General features: G+C 36.4%; 2 protein-coding genes across 3 annotated transcripts in view; one reads left to right on the forward strand and one right to left on the reverse strand.

Moving 5' to 3' along the window:
- Positions 1-11,051, reverse strand: part of utp6 (UTP6 small subunit processome component) — a 12,060-nt gene extending 1,009 nt beyond the window's left edge. Inside the window, exons 1-18 of the mRNA XM_053638695.1 lie at positions 10,504-11,051; positions 10,322-10,406; positions 9,348-9,389; positions 8,660-8,752; positions 8,525-8,572; positions 7,754-7,817; positions 7,360-7,478; positions 6,766-6,843; positions 6,167-6,248; positions 6,000-6,081; positions 5,727-5,902; positions 4,568-4,647; positions 4,380-4,457; positions 3,956-4,135; positions 3,090-3,170; positions 1,435-1,544; positions 884-950; positions 382-454 (exon numbers count right to left, since the gene is read on the reverse strand). Of these exons, the coding sequence (XP_053494670.1) occupies positions 382-454; positions 884-950; positions 1,435-1,544; positions 3,090-3,170; positions 3,956-4,135; positions 4,380-4,457; positions 4,568-4,647; positions 5,727-5,902; positions 6,000-6,081; positions 6,167-6,248; positions 6,766-6,843; positions 7,360-7,478; positions 7,754-7,817; positions 8,525-8,572; positions 8,660-8,752; positions 9,348-9,389; positions 10,322-10,406; positions 10,504-10,595 (1,630 nt within the window). The 5' untranslated portion in view covers positions 10,596-11,051. The remainder of the gene's footprint in view (positions 1-381; positions 455-883; positions 951-1,434; positions 1,545-3,089; positions 3,171-3,955; positions 4,136-4,379; positions 4,458-4,567; positions 4,648-5,726; positions 5,903-5,999; positions 6,082-6,166; positions 6,249-6,765; positions 6,844-7,359; positions 7,479-7,753; positions 7,818-8,524; positions 8,573-8,659; positions 8,753-9,347; positions 9,390-10,321; positions 10,407-10,503) is intronic.
- Positions 11,052-11,772: 721 nt separating this feature from the next.
- suz12b (SUZ12 polycomb repressive complex 2 subunit b) lies at positions 11,773-26,804 on the forward strand. Of its 2 annotated transcripts, none has more exons than XM_053638143.1 (16): positions 11,773-12,665; positions 16,847-16,893; positions 17,391-17,455; positions 17,587-17,655; positions 17,763-17,812; positions 18,148-18,233; positions 19,049-19,280; positions 19,925-20,036; positions 20,144-20,249; positions 20,637-20,811; positions 20,907-21,031; positions 21,124-21,267; positions 21,986-22,143; positions 22,227-22,425; positions 22,581-22,660; positions 22,755-26,804. In XM_053638143.1, the coding sequence occupies exons 1-16, from the start codon at positions 12,512-12,514 to the stop codon at positions 23,035-23,037; spliced, it is 2,085 nt and encodes a 694-aa protein (XP_053494118.1). In that variant the 5' UTR covers positions 11,773-12,511; the 3' UTR covers positions 23,038-26,804. The 2 variants fall into 2 exon arrangements, with proteins under 2 accessions (XP_053494118.1, XP_053494117.1); XM_053638142.1 differs by having other exon boundaries at positions 11,774-12,665; positions 20,904-21,031; positions 22,755-26,803.
- The last annotated feature ends 14 nt before the right edge of the window (positions 26,805-26,818 follow it).

Consider the following 26,818-nt stretch of genomic DNA (forward strand, 5'->3'; position numbering starts at 1 on the left):
CTCAAAGTTAATAAGACAAAAAAAACCTGCAGCTTGTCGTGTTAGACAAACTGCAAAGAAGTGTAAACTCGTCTGTCCTGAAGATGTCGGAAAACTTAGTTACAGCTTTACCTCTGACACTGGAGACTCCGTCCATAAATGTCTCCTTACTTCAAGAAAATCCTCATCGATATCAATATGTTATTTGTTTTTTAAAAAAAAAAATCTGTTTATTATCAGTGGAACGTGAGCTGTACATGTCCCTGCAAATGGCCGGTTACTATAGAAACGATAAGGTATCAGAACGCGCACATTAATATAAACCTGCGCTACTGGCAGAGCTGCTGGGAAGAACAGACAGGTTTCCTGTACAGTCCTGATTCCTCAGCTGAAGTCACTCACCTTCGTCGGACGAGCCGAACTCGCGCAGAGCTCGCTCGTAGTAATCCCTCAGGTGACTCATCTTCGGCTTCTCCTGAAACAAAAAAGCGAAAATTTAAAAGGTTACAAACACAAAACATTTCAGACTCATATATGGCAAATCGTTGAAATTCTTAACATAAAGCTAATTCTAGTACAGATAATACATTATTATTATTATTATTATTTCTAAGATTTTAAAGAATTAGAAATGAGAGAAGCTTTTGATTCAACATTGTTCTGATGAACCATTCAAAGAGATCCTATTAAACTTTCAAATATATTTAGCAAATGTATGTGTAATTCTATTTTCCTTTTACACCCCAGACAGTGTTGGAGTTTGACTTTATATTTCATCACACTAAAAGATGAACTCATTTCTATTGCTACAATCAATGCTCTTTATTTTAGTACTTCATATGGAAATGTTAAAATATTTCTAAAGCAACTACTGACCCAAACCTTGTAGTTATTTTACACTCACCTGTTCTTTCTCGATCTGAACCATCATGGTGAAGAAGGTTTTGGAGAAAGGTCGGTGCTCGTTCAGGCTGGAAGGACAGATGGATGCCACACGGGTCAGATCGGATCGGATCAGAAACGTTTTACAGCAAGGCTCCTTTAACTAATTTAATTTACTGCATTCATTAACATAAGGATGAGTCAGCATTAATAAACCGTGAGTAATGGTAATACAATAACAAAGCATTTTAACACATGCATTCACTGTCGTCTGATTAAATGTTAACAGACTTCACCTAAAAATGATGTCCCTAAAAGTCAGTAAATATTGACAGAACTTTTCAGCATCACTTCTGAATTCTGATCCGTTCATTAATGTGTTGTTCATGTCAGAGATTGCAGGTTTTGTTTTCATCGCTGATGGGAGTTCAGATTAATTAATAATTAATGTTAGTCACTTAGTTAATGTTAGTGATAATGTATTAATGCTGAACGTCATGGTTTAGTCATATTAATGTGACTTTCTGTCACATTTTACTGCTAATGCTTGTGTGTGTAGACAGACAGACAAACCTGGTGAAAAGTTTCCTGGCTTTTTTGTAGCCGCCAGTCCTGTAGGCCCACTGCAGGTAGATTTCCTTCATCGCCGTGGAAACGGCCGGGACCTGAGTTAACAAAGCTTTCTGAAGCGCAACACACAGGAAGTGGATTTCATCAGTCAATCGTTTATCTCTCAATCATTCTTACTTCATGAAGATCATGAAAATCTGATAAAACTGCGATTAAAAAGTTCTCAGAGTTTTGTAGCGCTGCAACAACTAATTGATAAAATCGATAATTATCGATTATGAAAATCGTTGTCACCGAATCTCATTATGAATTAGCTGGTCTGCACACGGCAAGGGGGAAATTTACTCAATACGTTACTTCTGTTCGGAAAACACGCTTCGGAGAGTAAATACTAAAGTTTTGTCCCAAAACTTTAGCTTACACTGTGCACTCTGCACTAGCGTCTAGTGTGTGGATTTTAGAAAGGTAATATCATCTCAAATATAACTAGCGTTTTTTTACTAACCGGAAGTATAAGACACTTCTAGGCGATGGCGCATGATGTCATACGCATCCTAGCATTAGCAGACACCCAGACTCATGGACAATGACTTCCTTCATTTTACTTTCTGTTAGTGTTACCTTTTATTCCCAACATAACCTCAGTCACCATCAGATGGAGGCGAAATCATCATGTGACTGAGGAAAAAAGTCCACTAAGGAAGGGAGCATTTTATATTAAACACCGCAGAAATCAAACAGTGCTGCACGAGGACAAAGTTATGTTCATATCCAAAATGCTCCACTGTGTGTAAGGGGTGGGGGAAACTGGTGCAAGCTGCTTAAAAGGTTTAGTTTAATTTAAGTTTGTCATTATATGCTGTATTTGCACGCTTGCAGTGTAAATTCTGTCGTTTATTATAACGGAAGTGATCTGTTAGTAATGAGGCCGCGTTGCTGATCACGCGCGGTGTAGAGGCGCTGATACAGAGTGTAGCACGAGTAAGATCTGTAATGTCTCATTAAAACATTATGATCAAAAATAAAATAATATGTCTAAAGGCAGTGAGTAACAGAAACCACAAGGTGCAGTGAAAGTGAGTTTTTATTATTAATTTAGGACTGTAGTTTAATTCGGTGCTTTTTGTGCATCCATAAAAAATAACGCATAAATATTTATATACAATATAAACTAAAATAAATGAATAAAATATATAAAATTTATTCATTTATTTTAGTTTATATTGTATATAAATATTTATGCGTTATTTTTTATGGTTGCACAAAAAGCACTGAATCTACAGTCCTAAATTAATAATATATATTCTGGTGTGTGTGCGCGTGTGTGTGTATTGAGTTATTTTCTGTTTTGGACAAACAGTTGTGTAAAGTTTTAGACTGAAGTTTATATTTGTAACACTCAGTTTGTGGATTTTATTTTAAATAAACAAACAAACAAAAAAAAGTGTACTGAAAGTTTGCCCCGCCCCATCCGATTAATCGAAAAAATAATCTGCAAACTAATCGATTAGGAAAATAATCGTTAGTTGCAGCCCTAGGGTTTTGTGATATTAAGGCTTTAAAGAGTCGAATGCAGGGATTTTAACCTCCCACGTCCATACACCCCGTATTCTCAACGGCGTTCAACTCTACAGATCCAGGAATCTGTGTTAAATTACCTGAAACAGAGCTTCTGTTTCATCCGGAGGCTGCGACGTGATGCTCCACTCGGCCCGAAGCTTCCACAGCGGCAAAGTGTCCTGAAGACGAGGACGAGAGAGAAGTGAGAGACACAGTTCCAAATCATTAAAAGGTCACACCAATAGCTGGCTGATATTTAACTCAAATGGTTTTCTATAATTCATTAGATAATTCATTAGTGTTAAAAAAAAAAATTAGTATAAGATCACACGTTTCTGTATTAATTTTTTATATTTTTATTATATGATGCATTACTTATTTATAGATTACTTTGCATGCATTTAAAAGCAAAAAAAACCCAGATTTTTTTTAAAAACGTGAAAGTAGTGTTTTAAACGGCATACATTGTTAATAAAAATTTTATAATCGATTATTTTATCACATGAATTAAGAAAATTTGTTATTTTAAAAAGAAATGCGAGTAAAGGCTGTTTTAAATGGCATTTATTTATTAATACATATTTATTATATAAAATATTGATTTAATTATTTAAGTGCATGCTTTTATTAGAGAAAATGTATTTCTTTTTAAATTTGATCGCTTTAATTTAGACTTTTTTTTTTTTTTTTTTTTTTTTACATGAACATGCGAATGTAAAATATTAAATCTGATATGCTGATTGAAGAGCAGAAAAAAAAAAGCTTTAACGAGATAATTATCATCAGTGTTTAGCCCAGAAAGATGTGACCTCAGCCTCGTACTCGTTTTCTATTGGTGGAATTACAGAGTTAAAGGTCACCTCAGATGACATGGATGTGAAATGAACCATAGGTTTTATTTGTGGGACTGTTTTATTGGATACTGTTTTGGGGTTTTTTTTGTGGAGAAAAACAGAACGGGTACCTTGGGATTCATGAGCTTCATTGCTTCCTGGAACAGAGGCCCCACCTCCTCGCTCTCTAAACGCACCAATGTTTGCAAGCTCAACGTCCACATCTCTACCGATTTACTGAAGCGTTTAGCGGCTGCTATGGCAACCTGAATGGCGGCTTGTGTTTTCTCAGATGAGATCAAGACCTCCAGCTGAGAGGAGGGAGACCGAGACACAGGAGAAGTCAGAATTATTCTACAGCCTTCCCTAAAGTGTAACGTACGTTTAAGATGATAACATGTTATCCAAGACATTAAAATGTCCTTGTGATTTGTTGAATTCAATAGTCATACTACTGATCCAAATAAATCAGTAAAAATAACATTATTTTCTCCATGAAGTCAATAATTTGCTTTCCATCATTAACCACATCAGCACTGTGGATGGTGTTCTCACCCAGGTCCTGTAGAAAGCCTCCTGCAGCAGTGAGGCATCATGAGCTCTCTGAAGGACACCAAGCAGCCGCTCTGTTCTCTGAGGATTTCACACACACAGTACAGTAAACACTAACAACAATAGCCACAAGTGGTCAGATTTTGAAAGCCCAGTCCTTCGTGTGCACTGATATGGCGACTACATCGTACCTTTTCCTTCAGCTCGATGACGTTTGTTTTCCTCTTAAATCGGTCCAAACAGAACGTTACGTAACACGTCCACATAGGTTCTGCAGAGAAGTGAACCATTACAGATCCCATGTATAACAGTTATGGCAATATTAAAGAAACACAGGATATTTATGGATGGAATTGCGCTGATAGCGATAGGAGTGATAGTGAGTCGTTAAATGTGTAGCCATAGAACGATTCTAACCATGATCCTTGATTTTTTCTTTTTGAACCATAGTACGTGTATGGTGCTCGGCCCTTCAACTGTAACGCTCTACATCTGAAATGTGCTACACGTTTACACTGTAAATCTGCCCTATAAAAAGGCTGTTAACTTGCTGTTACACAAGATGGCCGACGGGCACATTCTGCGGCGCCTTTAAACGTCTCCTGTGCACGTACTCAGTAATCAACGTGACGTGTTTGTGTGGTGCAATATCAAAGTAAACAGTGAAGGCAATATAGCCCATATATGACACTGTCCACAACTGTAAACTAACTTTGTGCCTCGAATCACACGCTTATGTACCATTCTAGACCGTTATTGAGTACTAACACTAACAGTTTTCCTGCTATAGTTAGTGTTTAATTGTTATAAACTAGAGGTCGACTGATTGATCAGTTTCACGATTAATCGGCACAGATTATCGGGAAAAATCCACACCGATAGTTTTTCCCCCAGGAGCGGCTGAAAAGGGTCTGCTGTCATTATACAGTACGAGAGTGGCCTCTAGAGGCGAAATAAAAACTCACAAATTTTGTTGTGTTATTTGAAGTGTTTTTAGAGGTCTCTACTTTTATGTGTTATTTGGAGTGTTACTTTTTGATTCAGTTTGGATTTATATCTTTTATTTACTCTGTTTTTTAATAGTTAATATATACAATTTTATTTCATTAAAAGAAATTTCATGGTACAGTAAGTACTGTTTATTTTTGTAATAAAGTTCAGCAATATTTCACTCAGAGTGTTACATTTTCATTCAGTAACAATTTTAAATACTATCGGTTGCTTATTGTTATCGGAAGGCCGCTTAATATCCTTCAGATGTGCGCAAGATATAATGCAAGCGATTGCACGGTAACGCTGTAAATCAGCAAACTCATAACACATGCTGTAAATTTTTAATCTCTGTGTCACCTGTGTTGAGGTTCTTGAGTCCCTCCTCATACACAGCGCCGCAACACTCCTCTCTGCTCCTGATGTCAGCGGCACGACTCTGGGCTGAGCGCAGTTCGGGAGTCCCGCCCACCTCCAGCTCCCGACGAGCCATGAAGTCCCAGGTCACGGAGTCATCAGTGTGCTGACTCTGCAGACTGAACACAGGTTCGTTCAGTTTTATTTTTTCTTCCATCTGATACTTAACTCATTAATTTATTAAAGCCTGAGTCAGTATGTAGCTGGAGTGCTTACTCCTGGAGGATGGAGTCCTGCAGCTCTTTGGTGAAGTCAAAAATGGCAGCGATCTGCAGCAGTGAGAGCATAAACTCCGCCCCTGCGCCCAGCGGAAAGGTTAGCATATAGCCGATAACAGCTGATAACGCTAATAAAGACAAAAAGATGGAGAGCGCGCACAATACCTTTAATTTTCTGCGTGGCGTCTTTGTACACAACTTCAGCCAGCCTGCCGCTCAAGATCTCCGGAGAAAACTCGTACTCACCCTGAGGAGAAAATTGCCAGATACAGCAGCTTACCGACGTACAGACAGATATTACACTTTTATATCATGATGATTACATAAAGTTTTATTTCGCTGTACATTATATACAAATAAGGTATATTCAGAACAATATTAAAGTGGCAGTATGCAACCTTAAAAATGTAAGAATTTAGTAGACATGTGTTAAATCGAGCAAGGATTGTTTTCCTTAGCACAGAGTTATCACAGCATTATATGTAAAGTCAATACATATTTAAGAGGCACTGAAACATGTGATAAGTATCGCTGTGATCAATGTGGCATCAATCTGTAACAAGGTATGACTTACGGGTCTGAAACAAATTCACACCAAATTCAACTTTTTAAATTAATATTCTGTCCTTTCTAGACGTACAGCACTGGCTCAAGTCATTTGACTATTGTGCAATCCATAGCACACTGATTAACAGGCCCAACTGTTAAGTTAATGTCACGTAGGGTTGCTTTAAAAGGCGGAGAATGGAAGTATGTAAACATACGATGTCGATTTGGGCACGTTCCAGTTCCTGCTGCTGTTTGCGCAGTTTCTCGGCATGCATCAGCTCCATCCGGAAATACTAAACACACACAAAAATATACCATTAACTCAGTGCAGTGCAGACAGCAATCACTTTCTGTTTTTATTTTATTTATTCTTTTAATAAAACCAACCCTCATTAAAAAATTATCCAAATATTTAAATGCTATCTAACCTCGTACAATAATATTTGGTATATTCATTGGAGTCACAGAACGTTTTATTCCTGAATTCTCCACAGTCAGAACACATTTAGTCCAATCTGACATTATTTATAATATTTTTAACTTGTTTTTGAGTGACCAGGCAAAGCAAAAAGGCTGAATTAAAAGAACTCAATAATAAATGTAATAATTATACTTGAAATTTTTTTTTTTAAAAATCATGAAACCTTAGGCATGCTTCATGGACTCCATTTTGAGAACTCTGACTGAAAGCACCATATTTTCCAGGCTATAAGTTTTTGGGTTTTTCTACATCTTACAAGTCCTTTGATTTGTACTTCTAGACTGTGAGAAACTGAATTTTCTTCATGCAAGATGTTTCCATAGCTCACCTCCTGGTAAACCTTTTTATTCTCCGGATGGAAGCGAAGCGCTCTGAGAAAGAGGTGGCGAGCGCTTTCAGACGAATTCCTGTCCTCCATCTCACACTTGGCTGCCATGATCCATAAATCTGGATCCACCATTACATATATAAATATATTTAAAAAATAAAAAATAAAAACACAACAACCACCCAAGTGAGTTCATGTTCCTTCTCATCACTAATAGGACAAACACTAAACTAAACTTCACCACTAGGGGGTGCTGAAGTGACGCTACTTTAATACAACTTGCATATAGCTACAGTATATTGTAGGCTATTTATTTTTCTTGAAGCATGCAGACTTTAGCAGACTCTAGAGTGAGTTATAATCTATAGAATAGAGTAAAGGATAAAAACTTCACTGGGTTTGTCGGGGTGGATGGCCAGCATGGAGGAGAAGACCTTGCTGAGTTGACCCTTCATCCCCTAAACCATAGAGAGTGAGGGAAGAGAAATAAAGGCCATTATACAAACTATACAAATGTTATGTTTTCTCATCTCTGGCAAATCTGACATTCAGATAAGTTATATTTTGCGATATTCACCATGCAAAAGGTCATTACTGTGAGCTATTAATGCTATTGCTGGTTACAATAATAACAACAACGAGTGTGGAAGCCATTTTGTGCAATTAAGACCCGCAAAATCTTCTCAATCATATATAATCATTATTTGCTTATATAGTGTTTTAGTTTCAATTTTTAAATTCTCTCTCATTTTTATGTTACATCATAATGCATTCGATAGCAAAGAATAAAATGCTGTTTCCTTCTTCAGTCCGTATTTTCTACCCCTGGTTATTTTCAGGTTTTTAAATTGAGTGTTTGTGTTTATAGGCTCTGTTAACAACTCCGTCTCGAACGCTTCCACTGAAGAAAAAAGTCTCTTCGGGGGTGTGAACTACACGCAGGTGATTTTAATAATCTGAACGTGGAGTTCAGGAAATCGACTTAAATTTAAACAGCTGCATATCCCGACTCTGAACACCAGCAACTTTCCCCACCCTTTTTTAAACAAAAAATGTTAAGCAATTATTGCAGAATGAAAGTATAGCCACCATATTTTAAAAGCATGACCTGTAAAATAAATACTTTTTGTTAAAAAAAAAAAAAAAAAAAAACTTCACTACACACCCATTGCTTACAGAAGGCGACCTGAGAGAGCCACAGCTGCACATCCTCCTGCAAATTAAATAAAAAGGTGTTTGATCGTCAGGTTCAGTAGCGTTTATTATTTTGAAGTGGGTTTAAAGAATAAACAATCTGTACCTGCCACTTTGACGTTGCCCTCCTGAACACGCTGTTGATTCTCTGGATCATGGGGAACTCAATGTCCTCCCTTTTGAAGTGGTAGCCGATTCTCTTCAAAACAGGAAGTAAACAGGTTTTTTATTTAAAATTTATATAATTATTTAAATTAACCCACAATTAACCCTCTCTCTTCAGAGAGCATTACTAGGCCATAAGGACTTTGTTAGCAAAATATAAAATTATATTTTTATGGAGAGAGAGAGAGAGAGAGAAGGTAAGGAAAGGACAGAAAGGGAAAATTGTAAATTATTATAACTCTAAAAAAAAAAAAAAAAAAAAAAGAAAAGCAGAAAAAAAATTAAATAATAACAAAAAATTTTAAAGGAAAGAGGAAAAAATGCCATGCAGGTGTCCATCAATAAACCAGAGCCTGAACACAATTTGACAATGAAAAAAAAAAAAAAAAAGAGAGAGAGAGAGAGAGAGAGAGAGAGAGAGAGAGAAATAGAGCTACAAATTCCAGGAGGAAAATTCCAGAGTGTGAATAAAGTGAAAGGAAAAATTGTACGTGAGAGATGAACAGTGGATCTGGCATACATAGTAAAGCGTTGATGTGTTGTTCAGCAAGCTGCGTGTTATTAATGTGAGTGTATTTTATGTACTGTACATGTACACAGTGTTGTATTTTTTATAGCGGGACACTCACGGCTCTTCTCTTCTTGATGAGCTCCAGCACGTTTATTTCATACTGAGAGAGAAATTGTGGGGAAAATTTTATCATTATTATTAATTAAAATATGCAGTCAGTAATAAACTATTAATTAAAATATGCAGTCTTTTATTATTTTTAAACCAACAAGTCTATTACAGCTTCACGCTGGGTGCGTGTTGGACAACGGCTGTGTCTCGAACGCACTGAATAAAGGTTTGCTCTCCAGCATGTACAGAGTGAAGATTTAAAAAATAAAAAAATAAAAACTATGGTGCCATGGAGGATTGATCAAGTGCACTACAAAGGGTATGAAATAATAGTCTTAAAGGTTAAACTCCACCCTGAACGACTTGCATATTCATGATTAACAGTGATCTTCAATAATGTCCAATTTCACTTTGCTGCATTGCATTCTGGGACTTTGAGTGCAGTGTCTCAGTGACTTCTACACTGGATTTCTCATTAACACAACCCTGAGTGTTGCTAGAAAACGAGATGCGAGTGAGAAAAGACGTTTTGATTTGAGGAGCTAGCGGCGAAACCTAACCGTTTGTAATATCACTCATTTACGTATTTGACTGGAATCTCTGCTACCTCACTAACACACATTTTACTGACCATTACTTTATGCTCAACTTAATCATGTCCATTTTTAAAAGTTTGTATTAATTTTATTTGCTTATTTACCATCTCATTGTAATCTGATGTGCCTAGTACTGCTCTGTCAAAACAATTTCACCTCAGGGGTCAATAAAGTACTCTATTTATCTATTCCCCTCGTTAAGTCATTGCAGGACAAAACTGCTAACTTCTCACGGTTATAGCGAGAATACAGCACCAGCTAACAAATTACATACCAGAATCATTCAATATAGCACAAATATTTCAACACGGACACGCAGAAAGTGTTTCAGGGTGGAGTTTTTCTGTAATCGGTTGTTTCTGTGATTAATTAATTAAAAGCTCACCTGTATGTAGGTAATGTAATCATCTTTACTCTGCACGGATCTGTGAAGTTTATATTCCAGAGCCGTGGATCTTTTCAGTGTCGATCTGAAAGAAGTTTATTTTTTACAAAGTAAGATTAATAATCTATATAAAATATACTTCTCTCTCTCAGTTTTTTTTTCTCGCTGCTCTGATTACTCACTTCACTTCTTTCTTGGTGAACAGCCCGACTCTCTCCAGCTGCTCCAGCGCCGGGATCCGGTCCTCAATCCGCTGCTGCACCAAATCCGCCATTTTATAATCACCCTTTATTCACAGACCGAGACTTTTATATAGTGCTGGTTTTATGACTTTTTAAGCTGATCTGAATTTATTTCCCCCGTACACACGTGGGTAACGGAAGTTGTGTTTCTACTCACATTCCACAAACCGTATCGTAACTTCCGGTTTGTCGGTCTAAATCCTCCGTGTAGGGACGCAGACTGAAGTAAATAGATCCGGTTTGGTTAAGTAGCGCCGCGTGTTTGTTTGCGTACAATACTAAATGTAATCCACTAAGAGCTGTGTATTTATTAGTATTGACTTTTTATTTATTATTCTAAATTCTATTATTTTATTTAACTTTTATTGAAGCATAACATCGACTTCAAGACATTACAATTTCAACCAGTCATTGACGATTATCACTAATAAAAAAATAATAGATAAATGCATCGATACAAATACAAAATAACGCTCTTTACCTCTTTCTTTCTGCCCGTCTCTCTCTTTCTCTGTCTGTCTGTCACTTTCTGCCTCTCTCCCTTTCTGTTTCTCAGTTTCTCTCTCTATATTATTATTATTATTATTATTATTATTATTATTATTATTATTATTATTATTTAAAGATCTTTACATACTGACGCATTGGTGACTAAACTAGTGTGTTCAAAAATATAATCAAACATATACAAAATAGTACAAAAATGCACAGGTATTACAAGATCGGGTTAAAATAATTTGTATTTTTTCACATTCATAAATTAAATAACGAATGAACAAATGAAAAACAAGTAAAGAAATTAATAACATTACATTTATACAAATACATTTATATGAATTGTTTTCACGTTTTTAAGGAAGATTTGTTTTATTATTAAGCAGCATATTTCCAAAAGTAAAAAATATATAAATATTAAAAATATAAACCATCTTTTTTAAAAAATAAAGATAGGTTTATTTTTCATTCTTTACCATTAGATAGATAGATAGATAGATAGAAATTATTTGAAATAAACGTTATGTTCATTAGGTTGCACACTACACATCCACTTTCAAAAAGCGAGCTCCTTGGCGGCAATTTTGCAGCGTCTACCAACCTTATGTGACGCCAATCAAAATAAATCCAACCAATCAGAAGCCTAGAATTTCGAGTCGTTGTGATTTTATTGGACGACGCTATTTTGAGTGGGCGTATCCGAAGTGGGGCCACCTCTCTCACTTTTTAAGGAGTCCCTCGATTTAAATTAGGGAGTAGGTTTTTGCTGAATAATAATACTTTCATAATAATTTCTTCAAATATATGTACATATATTACATAAAACATTAAAATTAAATTAAATATTACGATCTGTTTACATGTGGCCAAATCTATTTTGTGTTTGGGTTGAATCCTAAATAACTCTCTAGCTAGTGGCCCTACATGGGAACGTTTGCGATGATTACTTTATAGACTAGGTAGTGCACAAAGATAAGGGAGGTTGTAGATATTCGGGATTGGGCCCGTGTTTTCTTCGCGGCTTTGCTTTTAGCTAAGTTGCTAAATACTTTCCGAGGTGGACCGCTAACGTTCTGGGTTAGCTAGCTAAGATCTCAACGTATACTTTTACATGGAATATTTTATACATTTTATTGTTTTTTTAATGGTAGGGGTTGAATGGTTAAACGGTTCAATATCTGTATGTCATGTTTAAGTGATGATGCGTTGAGAATTAAAAGAGAAGAAGAAGTAGAAGAAGAAACAATGAAAAGAATTTTAAACTGAATTGATTTAGAAAGGAGCGCGCGACCGACCGGGAGATTTTTTTTTTATCCAGTTAGCTAGCAGGCTAGTTGAGAAACTAGCCTAGCTAGTTAGCTAGGTTGTTTTGTTTTACGTGAATACATTGTTGATTTTATTTGCTGTCAGGGTGTGAGTTTGTTTTATTTTCGTCCTGTATTTTATCATCTCGATGGCGCCGCAGAAATACACGGGTCAGGTGGTGAGCGCTTCTGCGGGCGGCAGGACGAGTGGAGCGGTGTGTGTCTCCGCCGTCAACTCGGTGAAAAAGCCCAAAATGGAGCAGATCCAGGCCGACCACGAGCTCTTCCTGCAGGCCTTCGAGAGTGAGTCTGAGCCCTAAAATACAATAAAAAATAACATTAACACCATATTCTATAAACACACACACATACACACATATTAGTGCTGTTAGTCATTGAAACTGCAGGCCTCTGTGAGAAATATGGACAAAAAGCCTCAGTAAATAAGTTGTGAAAAAACACAACAGCAATTTAACCTGTAATATTTCATATATATATATGTGTGTGTGTGTATATATATATATATATATATATATATATATATATATATATATATATATATATACACACATGCACAAAATAAATTTATATATTTATTTTCTCACGTATGGTTCTGTTCCTGTCTGCTTTTCATAGTTATATAACATCAAATCACTTTATTCACCAGATAATAATAATATAATAATACTAATTTTCACTGATGTAAAAATGCTTCATTTCTGATAAAAATAAATAAATTGTTTTATTTTTTGGCACAAAATACAAAGTGTAAAAAAAATACAAATAAGACAGAACCATGATCATGATAAACTGTCAGTTAAATCATAATAATATTAATTTAAACTGCAACAAACATTGAAAATTATATTTTCATTGGTTTTGTTAGTTACGCTTTATTCAACAAGTAATAATATTTTACTGTGGCACAATTAATAAAATATAAAATCAGTGAGTCAAATGTTTGTAGAATATAAAAGCAAATGAGTCTGATATCACGTGCTTGGTGTGTAAAACCCTGTTACAGGTTTAATTATTATAATTGTTATTAATATTTAATAAACATGTTAACATGTTTAGCTGTGAGTTGTCTCTCAGGTCTGAGGGAAGAGACAAAACACATCACTCATATGTAATTAAAAAAAGGTTTAGATCTGAAAGATGTATATCGGGATCAGATATCGGGAGAAAAAAAGAACCGATCTGATCCTGTAAACAAATGGAAAAGTTTGGAATTGGATTTTTGGAATATTTTTTTGGGATTTTTTTTCTTTTGCAACTGGAAATGTTTACATATAAAGAGACTGATCTTATTACATTTATATACTTTATAATTTTCACCATGTATGTGTGAAACAATTTAACTGAATTTAGAAGGGGAAAAAAGCTTTGTTTTGTCAGTCTTTTTTTTGTAATGTTTGTTTTTCCTGTAAATGAAGCACAAATATTTACAAATAAATATTTATTAAAATGTGTACATATTAGGAACATATATTAAATAAGGATGTACATTACACAGCAGTCTGTTTTATCGAAAGCCTTCGTTATCAGAGATTCAAACGAAAGTGTTGTGATTAGTTTTAGTTTGTTGTATCCCTCTCTGATGGTGGGATTAATTAAACCTGTATTATATATTTATACACAGCATGAGTCAGTTTTTATTAATAAATCATAGTGTGTGTGAGAGCTCCATTCTTTTACACTACAAGATAATAACACATTAATAACTAGGGATGCACCGAATGTTCGGCAACCGAAATTATTCGTCCGAAAATAGCAAAAAAAAGCACTTTCGGTGCCGAATAAGTGAAAAGGCTGAATAAATTTAACCGAACAATGACGTGTTTGATGACGCGACAAAATAGCCTAGCAACCAGAGTGAGACGCGCGAATGTCACAACCTCGATGAGGGAGTTCGCGCATGCACGAGCTATGTGCTCTTCGGATGTTTACTGTGGACAGTAAATGTGTGTTTGTTTTGTTTCTGTTCCGGAGTATTCTGTCACGTCGCGAGACGTAAGGGAGTAGAGTACGGAAGCAGGTAAAGACGTATTTATTTAAGGGCAGGCAGACAAATCCAAATCATAATCCAAAAAACTTAGTCAAGACAGGCAAAGGGTCGGGCGATCAGCAAACAGGCATAAACAGGGAAAAGCAGGAAACAAAGTCGCGGTCACAGAAAACAGGGTCACAACACAAAACAAGAAACATGAACTAGTACTATGGACTGGGAGCGGAAAAACCAGCGGGGACTAAATTAACTAATCTATAGTTTAAACTAACTAAATCTATCAAGGAACATAACATTAACAACGTATCTAACTATCCTATATCTACAATAATGCTCCACGAGGTGTACAGGGACGCAAGCGGTATATATCCCCAATATAATCAGCCGTATAGAACTGAATAGAACCATTTTTTGCACTCTTGTCAATGCACTTTTTAATGCATATTTTAGTTGTAGGCTACAGAGTGTTACATTCTTTCAGCAGTCAGTTATAGGCCTAACATAGGCTATTCAAGGGGGGCTCAAAGATGACCACATCAAAATATTTTTATTCTACTAATTTATTTATTTAAAGTTATATTGTGCCTTGCTGGTAGCCTATGCCTGCTGGAATGAAAAAAAATGTTCAGTGTTAAATAAATATTTTGAAATTGTAGTGTTTGTAATTGATTTTTTTCTTTGAAAAGCAAGACAAAATAGTAAAAAGCACATTTTGACTATTTAATTTATGCACTGGTGAAAAAAATGGCAAAATAAATGGAAAAAACGTGTTCGGTATTCGGCCTTCGGCTTTCGGCCAAGTTTTTCATTATATTCGGTTTCGACTTCGGCCAAGAATTTTCATTTCGGTGCATCCCTATTAATAACGTGTTAATTACAGTTTATTCAGGTACAGGGATGTGCACATTAGGGCTGGGGCGATACGACAGAAATACCACATCACTGTACTTTTCTATTGTATGATGCCAGCGAGACAGCTGTTGGAGTATTGATGTAATGTCTACAAAAATCCATTAATTTGATATATTTTTAAGAATGAAAAAAATGTAGAAATCTGTAAATGCGTTTAAAAAATTGTGTACAAACATTTTAAAATCAAATCAGCTGCCTTCAGTCAGTTTATAAGTAAATGAATAATTAAAAAAAACAAACGTAAAAAGATTATCATCATGATGCTCTCAGGAAAGCATATATTGTGATTATCATGTTATTATTGCTCATTTTCTCACGAATAATCTGAGACAGAACAATACCAACAAAAAAGTGATATACTGTGTGTGTGTGTGTGTGTATATATATATATATATATATATATATACACAGAAATATATAGTTTATTTCTGATACTGAAACTAACCTGATATTTTTTTTCTTTAAAGACTGCTAAGCTATAAATTTATTTTTACACACAAACTACACAAAAATCAATTTATTTGCACAACTATCAAATATAATAACGTATAAATATAATCAAAATCGAGCTCTTTACATGTAAACATTTACAGTTTAAAAAAATCTTTTCGAATCCAATTTAAGCTTGTTTTATTCGGGGGTATCCTCACGATATTGATCACCAGTACCATCTCTAATTAAAACAAACCAATCCAATATCAATTAAACGTTTAACTGAACTGTATGCAAAAATAAATCCTAAAAATATTTTCTCGCTCCTGATCTTTATAACTTCAGTTTATTTACTTCCTAAAATCTTTACTCTTTACTGTTTCTGTTCAACTGTGAAAGGGTTCTGGTTTGAGATCTTTCTGACACTGAAAAGTTCTGAACAGATGACTTATTTTTACAGGATGTGCAAAAGTAGGAAGAGTTTTTGAAAAATGTGTACTTTATCACCATGATGTGTTTCTCGATGCCATCGTTTTGCCATTGTCGCCTCTCCACTCGTTCTCACTTTTATATGGATATCATTACTCTCTCATTTTGTGTGTGTGTGTGTGTGTATATATATATATAAATATATAAAATATAAATTTATTTTCTTTGATACGATATCGAAACCTCAAGTATCATCTGACACAGATATTTTGGTTTAAAACCAGCTTACAATATTTTTTGTAACTATAGAACTTCAGAGATACACAGCTAAAAGCATGATTTACACAAAAAAAACACAGATTTCTTAATTCAGTTAAACTCTTTCTTACTTACTTCATAAATATAATAAAGTATGAATATAATTTTAATTAATCCATCCTAACAAAAAATACTATCGGGTCTTTTTATATGCAAATATTTCCAAATCTGATTCGAGGGTGGAATTTTTTTCTCCGCTTTGTTTATTTGTTTGTTTGTATTTTGCTGGTATTTGACCAATACTGATCATGCATCATTAGTGATGAATCCTGTGGTGTGTTTATATATATATATATATATATATATATATATATATATATATATATATATATATATATATATATATATAAATATATATTTTACATTTGTACTTTGTTCCTAACAGAGCCTACGCAAATATACAGATTTCTGCGCACGAGGAACCTAATTGCTGTAAGTAAATACATTTATATATATATTCTATATTTCTTTCATATATTTTGTACCAATAATCAGTGATGTATTGCAATATTTAATGTTCTGTTACATTTGAAGAGTTATTTTGTCTTTTAAAAAAATCGCATGCACAAGTACGAAGGTGATTCGATCGTATCGCAATATTGTAAAACATTTCTACGATACACGATATGTATTGTGACATTTAAAATTTTAACACCCAATCTGAGTTTTAGCTGTTTTTTAAAAAATTACGCAGTTTATATATATATATATATATATATATATATATATATATATATATATATATATATATATATATCACGGAAAATTGTATCATGACGTAATTTATCGCGATATCGTATCGTCGTATGGCCCCGGTCCTGATCCTCTTAGGAACACTTCTGTTCATGAACTTATTAAGATTGAGAGAATTGTCTCTCTGTGATATAATACTGTAATAAAACTCTGTCTGTGTGTGCTCTCTCCCACAGCCGATTCTGCTACACAGATGTCTCACGTTCATGTCCCACAGAAACACTCGAACAAACACCAACAGGTAACTAACACTCTCTACACTGAACACAAGATGATGACGATGATGATGATGTCATGTTCAGCTTTATTAACAGTGCATAAGAGCTGTAATTAGTCATTTATAACATGGCAATAACCACTCCGTATGTGTAGGAAAGCTTTTAAAGTGGATAACCTGCTGGCAAAGGTCGAGAAGATGAAAGGTGATCAGGAGTCACACAGGTACGGAATATCTCTCTCCCTCTCTCTCTCTCACACACACACACACACACACACACACACACTGCTTTACAGGTGTTTAGTGATTTGCTTTTTTTCCCTCCATCCAGTTTATCATCACACCTGCAGCTCACCTTTACTGGATTCTTTTATAAAAACGGTGAGTTATTTAAATAACAATAAAAAAAAACACCACAATACTGTTGAATTCTGGATTGTGACTGGTCAGGAGGTGTTGATTAATTTTCTACAACAGCAGCACTGACAGAAGCGCAGGTTTATATTAATGTGCTCTTTCTAACACATTATCGTTTCTGTAGTAACAGATCATTACTGAGGGACTCAGTAATGCTGCTTTACAGTGTAATTAATAAAAATAGGTAGTTGGTTGTGGTCTAAGTGGAATAGAACACTTGGGGTTGTGCTGTTAAATAATCAACTCTGTGGTGGTAACAGTGACTCTGCTTTTTTCCCCCCTCTGTTTCCACTTCATAGATAAGCCATGTCAAAACTCAGAAAACGAGCAAAACTCGGTTTCTCTCGAGGTGCTACTTGTCAAAGTCTGCCATAAAAAGCGAAAGGTGAGTTATTTTTAAAAAGTCATTTTTAAAACGCACAATAGAGCAATCATGTACACTTCAGAATACCATCACACCCTTCTGCATTAAACGGTTTGACTTTATTTATTTATTGTTTTATTTATTTATTTAGCTTATCTAGTTTCAATTAATTTATTTATTGCGAGCTTTATTTATGTCGTTTATTTACTTTATTTCTTTTTACTACTATGTTGTAAATTTTACTTATTTAATTTGTTGATTAATTAGTTTGCTCATTTATTTAATTAAATTTAAACATTTATTTATTTGGTTAATTATTTAAAATTTATTTATTAAAAGTTTTTTTTCTTTTTTTAGTTTTTACATTTTAAATGTATTTTTATTGTAAGCTTAATTTACTTTTTATTTATTTTAAATTTGTTTACATGCTTATTCAAAGGTTTGTTTACTTTAAATTTATTTATATATTGTATATACAAGTTTTACTTATTTAAGTGTTTTTTTTTAGATTTGCTTGTTTATTTATTTGAAATTTTGTATATTTAGTTTAATTAATTATTGTAATTTTTTTATTATGTTAATTTTCTTGTTTCTTTTAAAGGTTTTATTTGTAAAGGTTTGCTTGCTTTAAAGTAATTTTACAAATTTATTTATTTATGTATTTTAATCTTTATTTATCTATTTAGGTATTTATTTCACATTTATTTGCTTATTTATTCAAAGTTTTAGTTAGTTATTTAATTTATTAAATTAAATTTTTTTATATTTATTTATTCATTTAACAGGTAAATGTTTTAATCCGGTTTGTTCTGTATTTTATGTCTCTCTCTGTGCAGGATGTCAGCTGCCCCATAAAGCAAGTGCCTACAGGGAAGAAGCAGGTGCCTTTGAACCCGGATGTGAAGCAGACGAAGCCGGCGTCGTTCCCCACGCTACTCGTGTCCAGCACCGAGTTCGAGCCCAGCAACAGCCACATGGTGAAGTCCTACTCACTGCTGTTCCGAGTGTCCCGGCCTGGAAAAACACACTCCAGCGCTTACGTCAACGGAGAGACGGATGAGAACATGGGTCTGCGTGCGCGCGTACACACACACACACACACACACACACACACACCCCATGTAAATCTTCTCATATTCGCTCACTAACAAGACTCAACTTTCACCAGCGCTCTGTCCTCCATGTTTGTTTCTCTCACATGTTCCCTGAAGTGCAGCCTGACTGATGTTTAGAAGAACTTTTCAAAGTGTATGGAAGAACATTTAATTGAACTTTTAGAAGGATTTAGTAGTGTTTAGAAGAATTTTAGCAGATCTTTCCGAAGTGTATTGAAGAACTTTTAGAAGTGATTAGAAGAACTTTTCAAGGTATATGGAAGAACTTTTATAAGTACTTTTCAATGTGTTTAGAGGAACATATAGAAGAGCCTTGAGCTAAAAAAACAGCTTCATAAAAGCGGACTCTTCTCGTAGGATTACAGAGAAACGGTGTGATTGGGAATGCAACTCAAACTAATGGTTTTACTAAGAAGGGAAACTGAAAGTGTTCAGAAATATCTTCAGGGATGACGTCGATGTATTTTTGTGTGCTCTCTGAGCTGGACTTAAAAATATATAAAGTGTTATTTAAACCAATGCTCACAGCTACCTTTACTGTTAGAGTATTTTGAATATGTTTTTTATTGTTTGTATAATTATTGTTGGTGTGTGTAGATGTGAAGGAGGACCTATCGAGCAGGAAGAAAAGGGGCGTGTCTCACCGCGATGACGAGGGAAACGCCACGGAGACGTTCGTCGCACAGATGACCGTGTTTGATAAGAACAGGTGAGAGACGAGCATCTTGTTTAACACGCTGAGTCCTTCTTTCTCTTTGTCCTGACTGTGTGTATGTGTGCGCATGTGTTTGTGCATGTGTGTGTGTTTTGCTCCAGGCGTCTGCAGCTGCTGGATGGTGAATACGAAGTGTCGATGCAGCAGATAGAAGACTGTCCTGTCAGTAAGAAAAGAGCCACCTGGGAAACCATCCTGGATGGAAAGGTGTGCTTTTCACTTATTTATAAATGTCTGTGTTTTTCTAAGTGGAGTTGTTTGTTATGAAGCGTACACTGTACACACCTTCACACTACCAAGGAACAAGTCACTTGTCTTGCTTGTTGTTTGCCGCCTGTGGGCGTGGCCTGTCCAGATTTTTTAAAAACCTGTTTTATAAATCAGTTTATCATAAGTCTTAGATAATTATTACTGAAGCATCTGTCGTACAAGTCCCTGCAAACGGGCTGTTACTATAGCAACAGTAACATATTAGAACGAGCACATTAATATAAGCCTGTCATTTGTGTTACTGTTATATGAGAATGTCACTGTGTAACTAAACAGTATTCTTGTTATTCTCTTTATTTATTTATTTATTTATTTATTTTCCAGAGGTTGCCTCCGTTTGAAACGTTCTCTCAGGGACCAACTCTACAGTTCACACTACGCTGGACCGGTGACCCAAACGACCCCTCGACGGCTCCTGTAGCTAAACCGCTGTCCACACGCAACTCTGACACCAGCGGCCCTGAAATTCGCACCCCCACCCTCAGATCTGCCCCTGCGGGTAAAGTACAAATTAACACCATAACAGTTATTAAAAGTGTGTTTAAAAAAAAAAAGGCAGATTATATAGCAGTTTCTATGCTCATAAAAAAGTAGTGAAAGACTTGGTGAACAGCAGCAGTACAGGCGGAGGTGGAGGTTGTGGAGGTGGAGGTGGTGTTCAGACGAGGAGAGAGCAGACCATCTCTGAGCCCAGACAGAAGCTCCGCATTTTCTATCAGGTGCTTCTTCTTTCATGGTCTTGCCACCGTGACATTTTTAAAATATATCATAAGACATAAATTCACAACAGATGTTCTTCCTTTCATGGTAGTTTCTGTACAACAATAACACGCGACAGCAGACAGAGGCCCGCGACGACCTGCACTGTCCCTGGTGCACGCTGAACTGCCAGAAGCTCTACAGCCTCCTCAAGCACCTCAAACTCTCACACAGCCGCTTCATCTTCAACTATGTGGTGAGTCCAGGTTGCGCTGGGGATTCCCTCAGGACTTGCTAATCTGAGATACAATGTGGATTTGTATATATGAGTAAATAGTAACGCACACTCTTTAATTAAACCATTTATAAGTCCATGGTTACCATGGCAACTGGGCATATTTCCAAACCAACAGACCATAGCAAACCTGCAACAAACCTTTTATTCTAAAGCCCTGTTCAGACGGTATTAGTTTTCCACGTGGAAGTGGGGAATGTAACGATTATGGAAGTACCTTTGGGATTCAACCAATTACGACATTTTTTACGGGAATGCACATGAAATGAATTGACTTTTTTTTGTTGTTGTTGCTTAGTTCCCTTTAAATACTTTAAAACACAGAACAATAAAAATATACACCACGTTAAAAAGGGAAGGGTTTTAGGGAAGTTCTTAAAACAGGTACAGAATACATGCATGGTATGGTCATGTGACCTGATCCAGCATAGCCATGCCCCCTACTTCAACCAAACAATAAAGATCAGAATAATCAGTGTGTGTTAAAATGAGGCATCTGTGTGTGTAGTACATGATGAAGACATGCCCATCTGTGCGATTCATACACGGGTCACGCAATCCACATGAATCTATCCGAATTACTACAGGCGTTCGGAATGTCTGGAAAACCAGTCCTGTCCAAATAGTACCTGTTATCTGTAGAGAACATTTTCATATTTTTGTGCTTTTCCCCTCTCAGCCTCATCCCAAAGGGGCGAGGATAGACGTGTCCATAAACGAGTGTTATGACGGCTCGTACGTAGGGAATCCTCAGGACATCCACAGCCAGCCAGGATTCGCCTTCAGCCGCAATGGCCCCGTCAAGAGGACCGCCGTCACACACATCCTCGTCTGCAGGTACGAGCCAATCAGAAAGCCGCCTCGTTAAAACCTCAAAGTCAGTTACAATGATGGCTTAACTTGAAGGCTGTGTTCATCAGGCCCAAGCGCACGAAGCCAAGCCTCTCTGAATTCCTGGAGTCGGAGGACGGCGAGCCAGAGCAGCAGAGGACGTACGTGAGCGGACACAACCGCCTGTACTTCCACAGCGACAGTTGCATGCCGCTGCGCCCTCAGGAAATGGACGTGGACAGTGAAGATGAGAGAGACCCCGAGTGGCTGAGAGAGAAAACTTCCACAGTAAGAGAGCGCCACTCAGAGATTCTGATTGGTCAGAAAGTAGCGTGGCTTCGAATCACGGGTTTATATATCTGTGTGCTTGTTTTAATACGTCATTGTATAGTAACAACTCATTCCCTAGGTTCTTTAATAAACGAGCCTTTCTTGATCTGCAGCAAATTGAAGAGTTTACAGACGTCAACGAAGGAGAAAAGGAGGTGATGAAGCTGTGGAACCTCCATGTCATGAAGCACGGGTAAGCCTGAGGCTTTCATTTTGTAAAATACACCAAAAGAAAAAAAAATTGTATATAGCAGTCTGAGAAACGAGGTGTGTCACTTTCTGTCCAGGTTTATAGCAGATAACCAGATGAACCAGGCCATCATGCTGTTTGTGGAGAACTGTGGTCCTCACATCGCACACAGGAACCTGTGGCGCAACTTCCTGCTTCACCTGGTCAGCATGCACGACTTCAACCTGGTCACCACGGCGACCATCGACCGGGCCCTGACGCGGCTACGGGAGATCCAGGCCGAGCTGCCCAAGCCGGAGGAGAGTGCCTGTAATGGCCATGCCGTCTCATCGGGGTTCTCCCTGCATGGCAAGCGCACCAAGAGTGGCGTCACTGACTGAACGCTGAACGCCTTCAGATCTCCGAAAATCAGCTCTAGATCTAGATCTAGACCTAAAGAGTCGTAGGATTCACACACCGCCTGCTGCTAGGAATCATCACAACTTTGACTAGGGATGGGATTTCTAGAATTAAAACATCTAGAAATAAATGTTTTATAACTAAAACATTTTGGGCCATTCCAAAAAAAAAAATCAATCTTTGAATGATTTAAGAAATCATAGAAACAGTTGGGTCTTGGGGTTTTTTTTGTGTTGTTTTTTTTTTTGTATTTTGCTTTTTTAGAGTTCACTGAAATTTCTGCAGCTCTAGGTAAAGGTGCAGCCTTCTCAGCCAGTCACACAAGACCAGCTCATATTCTGGGATTTGAAAGTGGAATTTCTTATCTGATTCCAGAAAACGCTTAAACTTTTGTTTTTTGAAATAGAATTCATAAGCTTTGAGAACTTAAGGGTTGAAAATTTGAGGCCAGCGCTTGAAAAGACTGGAGGTTGTATTTTTGTGATTCTAGAAAAGTGCTGAAACTATTTGGTTTTCTGGACCTAACTGAAGCTGATGATCTCTTAACAGCTGGTTAAAATTCAGTGTTACATTCTGAAAATTAGCGCAGCCCTAGGGTTTGAGAAATCACTTCTGAAATTTCCAGAAAAGATTTTTTATTTCCAGAAAGTGTTTTTTTTACTTCTAAATTTAAAACATTTAGAAATAAAAGTTTTAGAGTTGAAGCTAAAATTATTCAGTCAATCAAGCAAATTCCGCAATATTCTGAGGAGCTTGCAGTTTTTCAAAATTACAACAGATTTTCTGCAGATTTGGGCTGAGACGTGTCACGTGACGTCTTCACAACATCTTCGATTCACGTACGTCGAACATGAGTACAGTTAAAAGGTCTCATTTACCAAGAAACATCACTCTGAAAGAGTGTGCAAAGAAAAGCACGAAAACTCCGCAAATTGCATCGCGGATTTGGAAAAAAGCCGCAGTAAAATCAAGCGTTTTTTGCCGCAACAATCACAAAACATCTGTACGGGCTGATTATAGTCTAAGACTAGCTGCTGACCTTCTAAAAACTAAAAATAATCCATCAGTTTTCTGTGCAATTCTAGAAAGCATTCTTTTATTTTTGTTTTGTTTTTTCTCCAGATTTGAACAGAAAAACATACCATTTTCTGTACCATTTCCTTCCACCCAACTTCTAGAATGCTTTACAATTTAATTTTCTTTTTCGTTAGAATGATTTTCTTAAAGGTGGAGAATCTTCCAGCGCTCACAGACAACATGCAGCCAGGCAGCTTGAGATTTCACTAGGACGTCAATTTCTCCTCAATTCTATGAAGGGTTTCTTTCTGGTATTCTAGGAAAAAAAATAAAAGTTAGATGATTGACAGCACAGCGGCGGAGAACATCGTGTGTGCAGCCCTGAACGACTCTTATTTGTTTGTCTAGAGTTTACAAACAAATTGTACAGTTCTGATCCAGAGCCGAGTTGATTTTAGAGAAGATTTCGTAACAAAATGACGTTTTAGACTGAAACACCAGTTTTAAGGACTGAAGCAGTTTTTTGCGCCTTTTTTTGTTTTGTTTGTTTTTTTGTATCACACACACAACACTGAGACTCAGTTTTTGTTTGTTTGGGTTTTGTTTAGTTTGTTTTCTCTATGCGTTTGTCTCCAGATTCCTTTCTGTCGTTATAATTAACTCTAGAAAGGACAATCTGACAGTCCTGGTTATTTTTTGAATGTTTTTTTTTTTTTTTTTTTTTTTACAGTCCGTTAGCAATTCACTTGTTTAGTGTTTTTTTTTTTCTCTTGATGCAGAAAATATCTTTTTATTATTATTTTTATTACGATGTCCTCTCTGAGTGCGGCACGTTGCCTCTTCCGTCTCAGCATTATTAATTAATTACTTAATTAATCAGCAATATGATCCGAGCTCTCGTTTGTATTTTTGCCTTTACTGTTGGTTAAAGGTGCACGAGGAACAAAATCCCAAAATTGGACTGCTTTTAGAAATGAACAAGTGGATGGATGGATGAAAAGAGGGCCGGAGCATCATGACGTCGTCCCTCGGGTTATTTTTTTTCTCACAAACAACCGAACACAAGGCTAGAATAGTTTGATAATCTGATTATCAGGATGTTAAGCTCAATTCCGGTGAATAAGTGTGTCGTACTTTATAAAATGCCAAAGCACTCAGTTTTGTTTTGTTTTCCCCTTCACTCAGTATACAGTGTATATTTCAAATTGTAAACAAAAAATTTCATAGGTTTCCCTGTAACGTGGAAATATGACAAATTAAAAATGTTTTAAATGGAAACTAAGTGTTTGGTCACGTCGTGTTTTACGAAGTTCGGTGTGTTGATGAATTGTTTGTTTATTTCACAGATGGAAAAAACCCTCAGGTAACGTCAGAATCAAGAATTTCATCGTCGCTGGAAAGTTAATTTGTAAACAAATATATATCACCTCGGATTTAAATACAAATCACTTAAATTCATGAAAGTAGGAGACGTGAAAGGATTATTTTAAAAATTTAAAAATACATAAATTACAGAAAAATATAATAAATGAACATGAAATAATGTCTAATCCAGAGTTTCTCAACCTTTTGTAACTAAAGCCTCCCCAATCATGTGGCACGCCGCCCCAACCCCCATATTGAAGGAAACCAGGTATAATTAAGCATTTTTTATATATACCTAATCTATAATCTGTTTTGATGGGTGGATGGATAGATAGATCTTTTTTGTTTGTTTTTGTACTTTTTTTAAATTACTTTTCATAACTTATATGATTTTTTTACAAATAACTTTTATAAAATTATATAATGGACAGGTATGGAACATGAATGATCAAAAATGTTTCTGAACACTATAACTACTTTGAACAAGAGAACTAGGCTGTAATAATGTGAACTATTTTACATGTAAAACGTTGCATTCCATTCCTCTTGTGTTCTAAAAACATTCACATATGAATGATATAAATTGGGATGAAGGGCAGCACGTTCGCCTCACGCCTCCAGGGTCCGGGGTTCGATTCCCGCCGGGGCCATGTGTGTTTGCATGTTCTCCCCTTGCTGCGGGGGTTTCCTCCCCCAGTCCAAAGACATGCATGGTAGGCTGATTGGCGTGTCTAAAGTGTCCGTAGTGTATGAATGTGAGTGGGTATGTGATTGTGCCCTGCGATGGACTGGCACCCTGTCCAGGGTGTACCCCGCCTTGTGCCCGATGCTCATTGGGATAGGCTCCAGGTTCCCCCGCGACCCTGAAGAAGGAGTAAGCGGTAGAAGATGGATGGATGGATGGATGGGATGAAGGGCGGGTCTCGTTATCCAGGTCATTATTAAATCTCCGGCTCTCAGACACTCACTGAACAGAGCAGACGCAGAGAGAGGTGTGAGTGCAGCGGGAAAGCACGACCTTGCGCTTGCAGGACAGTACTGGCCACATTTGGGAAGTCGCTAAGGGTTGTCCAAAAAGTCACTAGATCTGACCCCCCCCGTTAAAATATGTACCGTTAAAATATCGCGGGCTACGTCACGAACGTCCTAACGTCATCGCTCAGCCGGGTTGTGATTGGTCAATACGACGTCAACCTCTCCGGCGCGAACGCGCTAGCATTACAAAACACAAGATAATTTCGCTACTAGGTAATACGTTTATTTTAATTTCTCAAGGCAGGATAAGAAGAATTTAGTCACACGATTATTAAATATGTTGTTATGTTATGGTAAATTAAGACACGAAATTAGGCTTAGATGCTAATAACGATACAAGCAGTA

Source organism: Ictalurus furcatus, chromosome 12 (assembly GCF_023375685.1).
Source record: "Ictalurus furcatus strain D&B chromosome 12, Billie_1.0, whole genome shotgun sequence".
NCBI classification, from domain to species: domain Eukaryota; kingdom Metazoa; phylum Chordata; class Actinopteri; order Siluriformes; family Ictaluridae; genus Ictalurus; species Ictalurus furcatus.

Bases quoted from the DNA above. Each gene is read 5' to 3' on its own strand.
- suz12b (XM_053638142.1), top strand. From the start codon at position 12,512: ATGGCGCCGCAGAAATACACGGGTCAGGTGGTGAGCGCTTCTGCGGGC. The intron at 17,456-17,586 runs GTAACTAACACT...CCGTATGTGTAG, and splicing joins ACTCGAACAAACACCAACAG to GAAAGCTTTTAAAGTGGATA. The intron at 21,032-21,123 runs GTGCTTCTTCTT...CTTTCATGGTAG, and splicing joins AGCTCCGCATTTTCTATCAG to TTTCTGTACAACAATAACAC.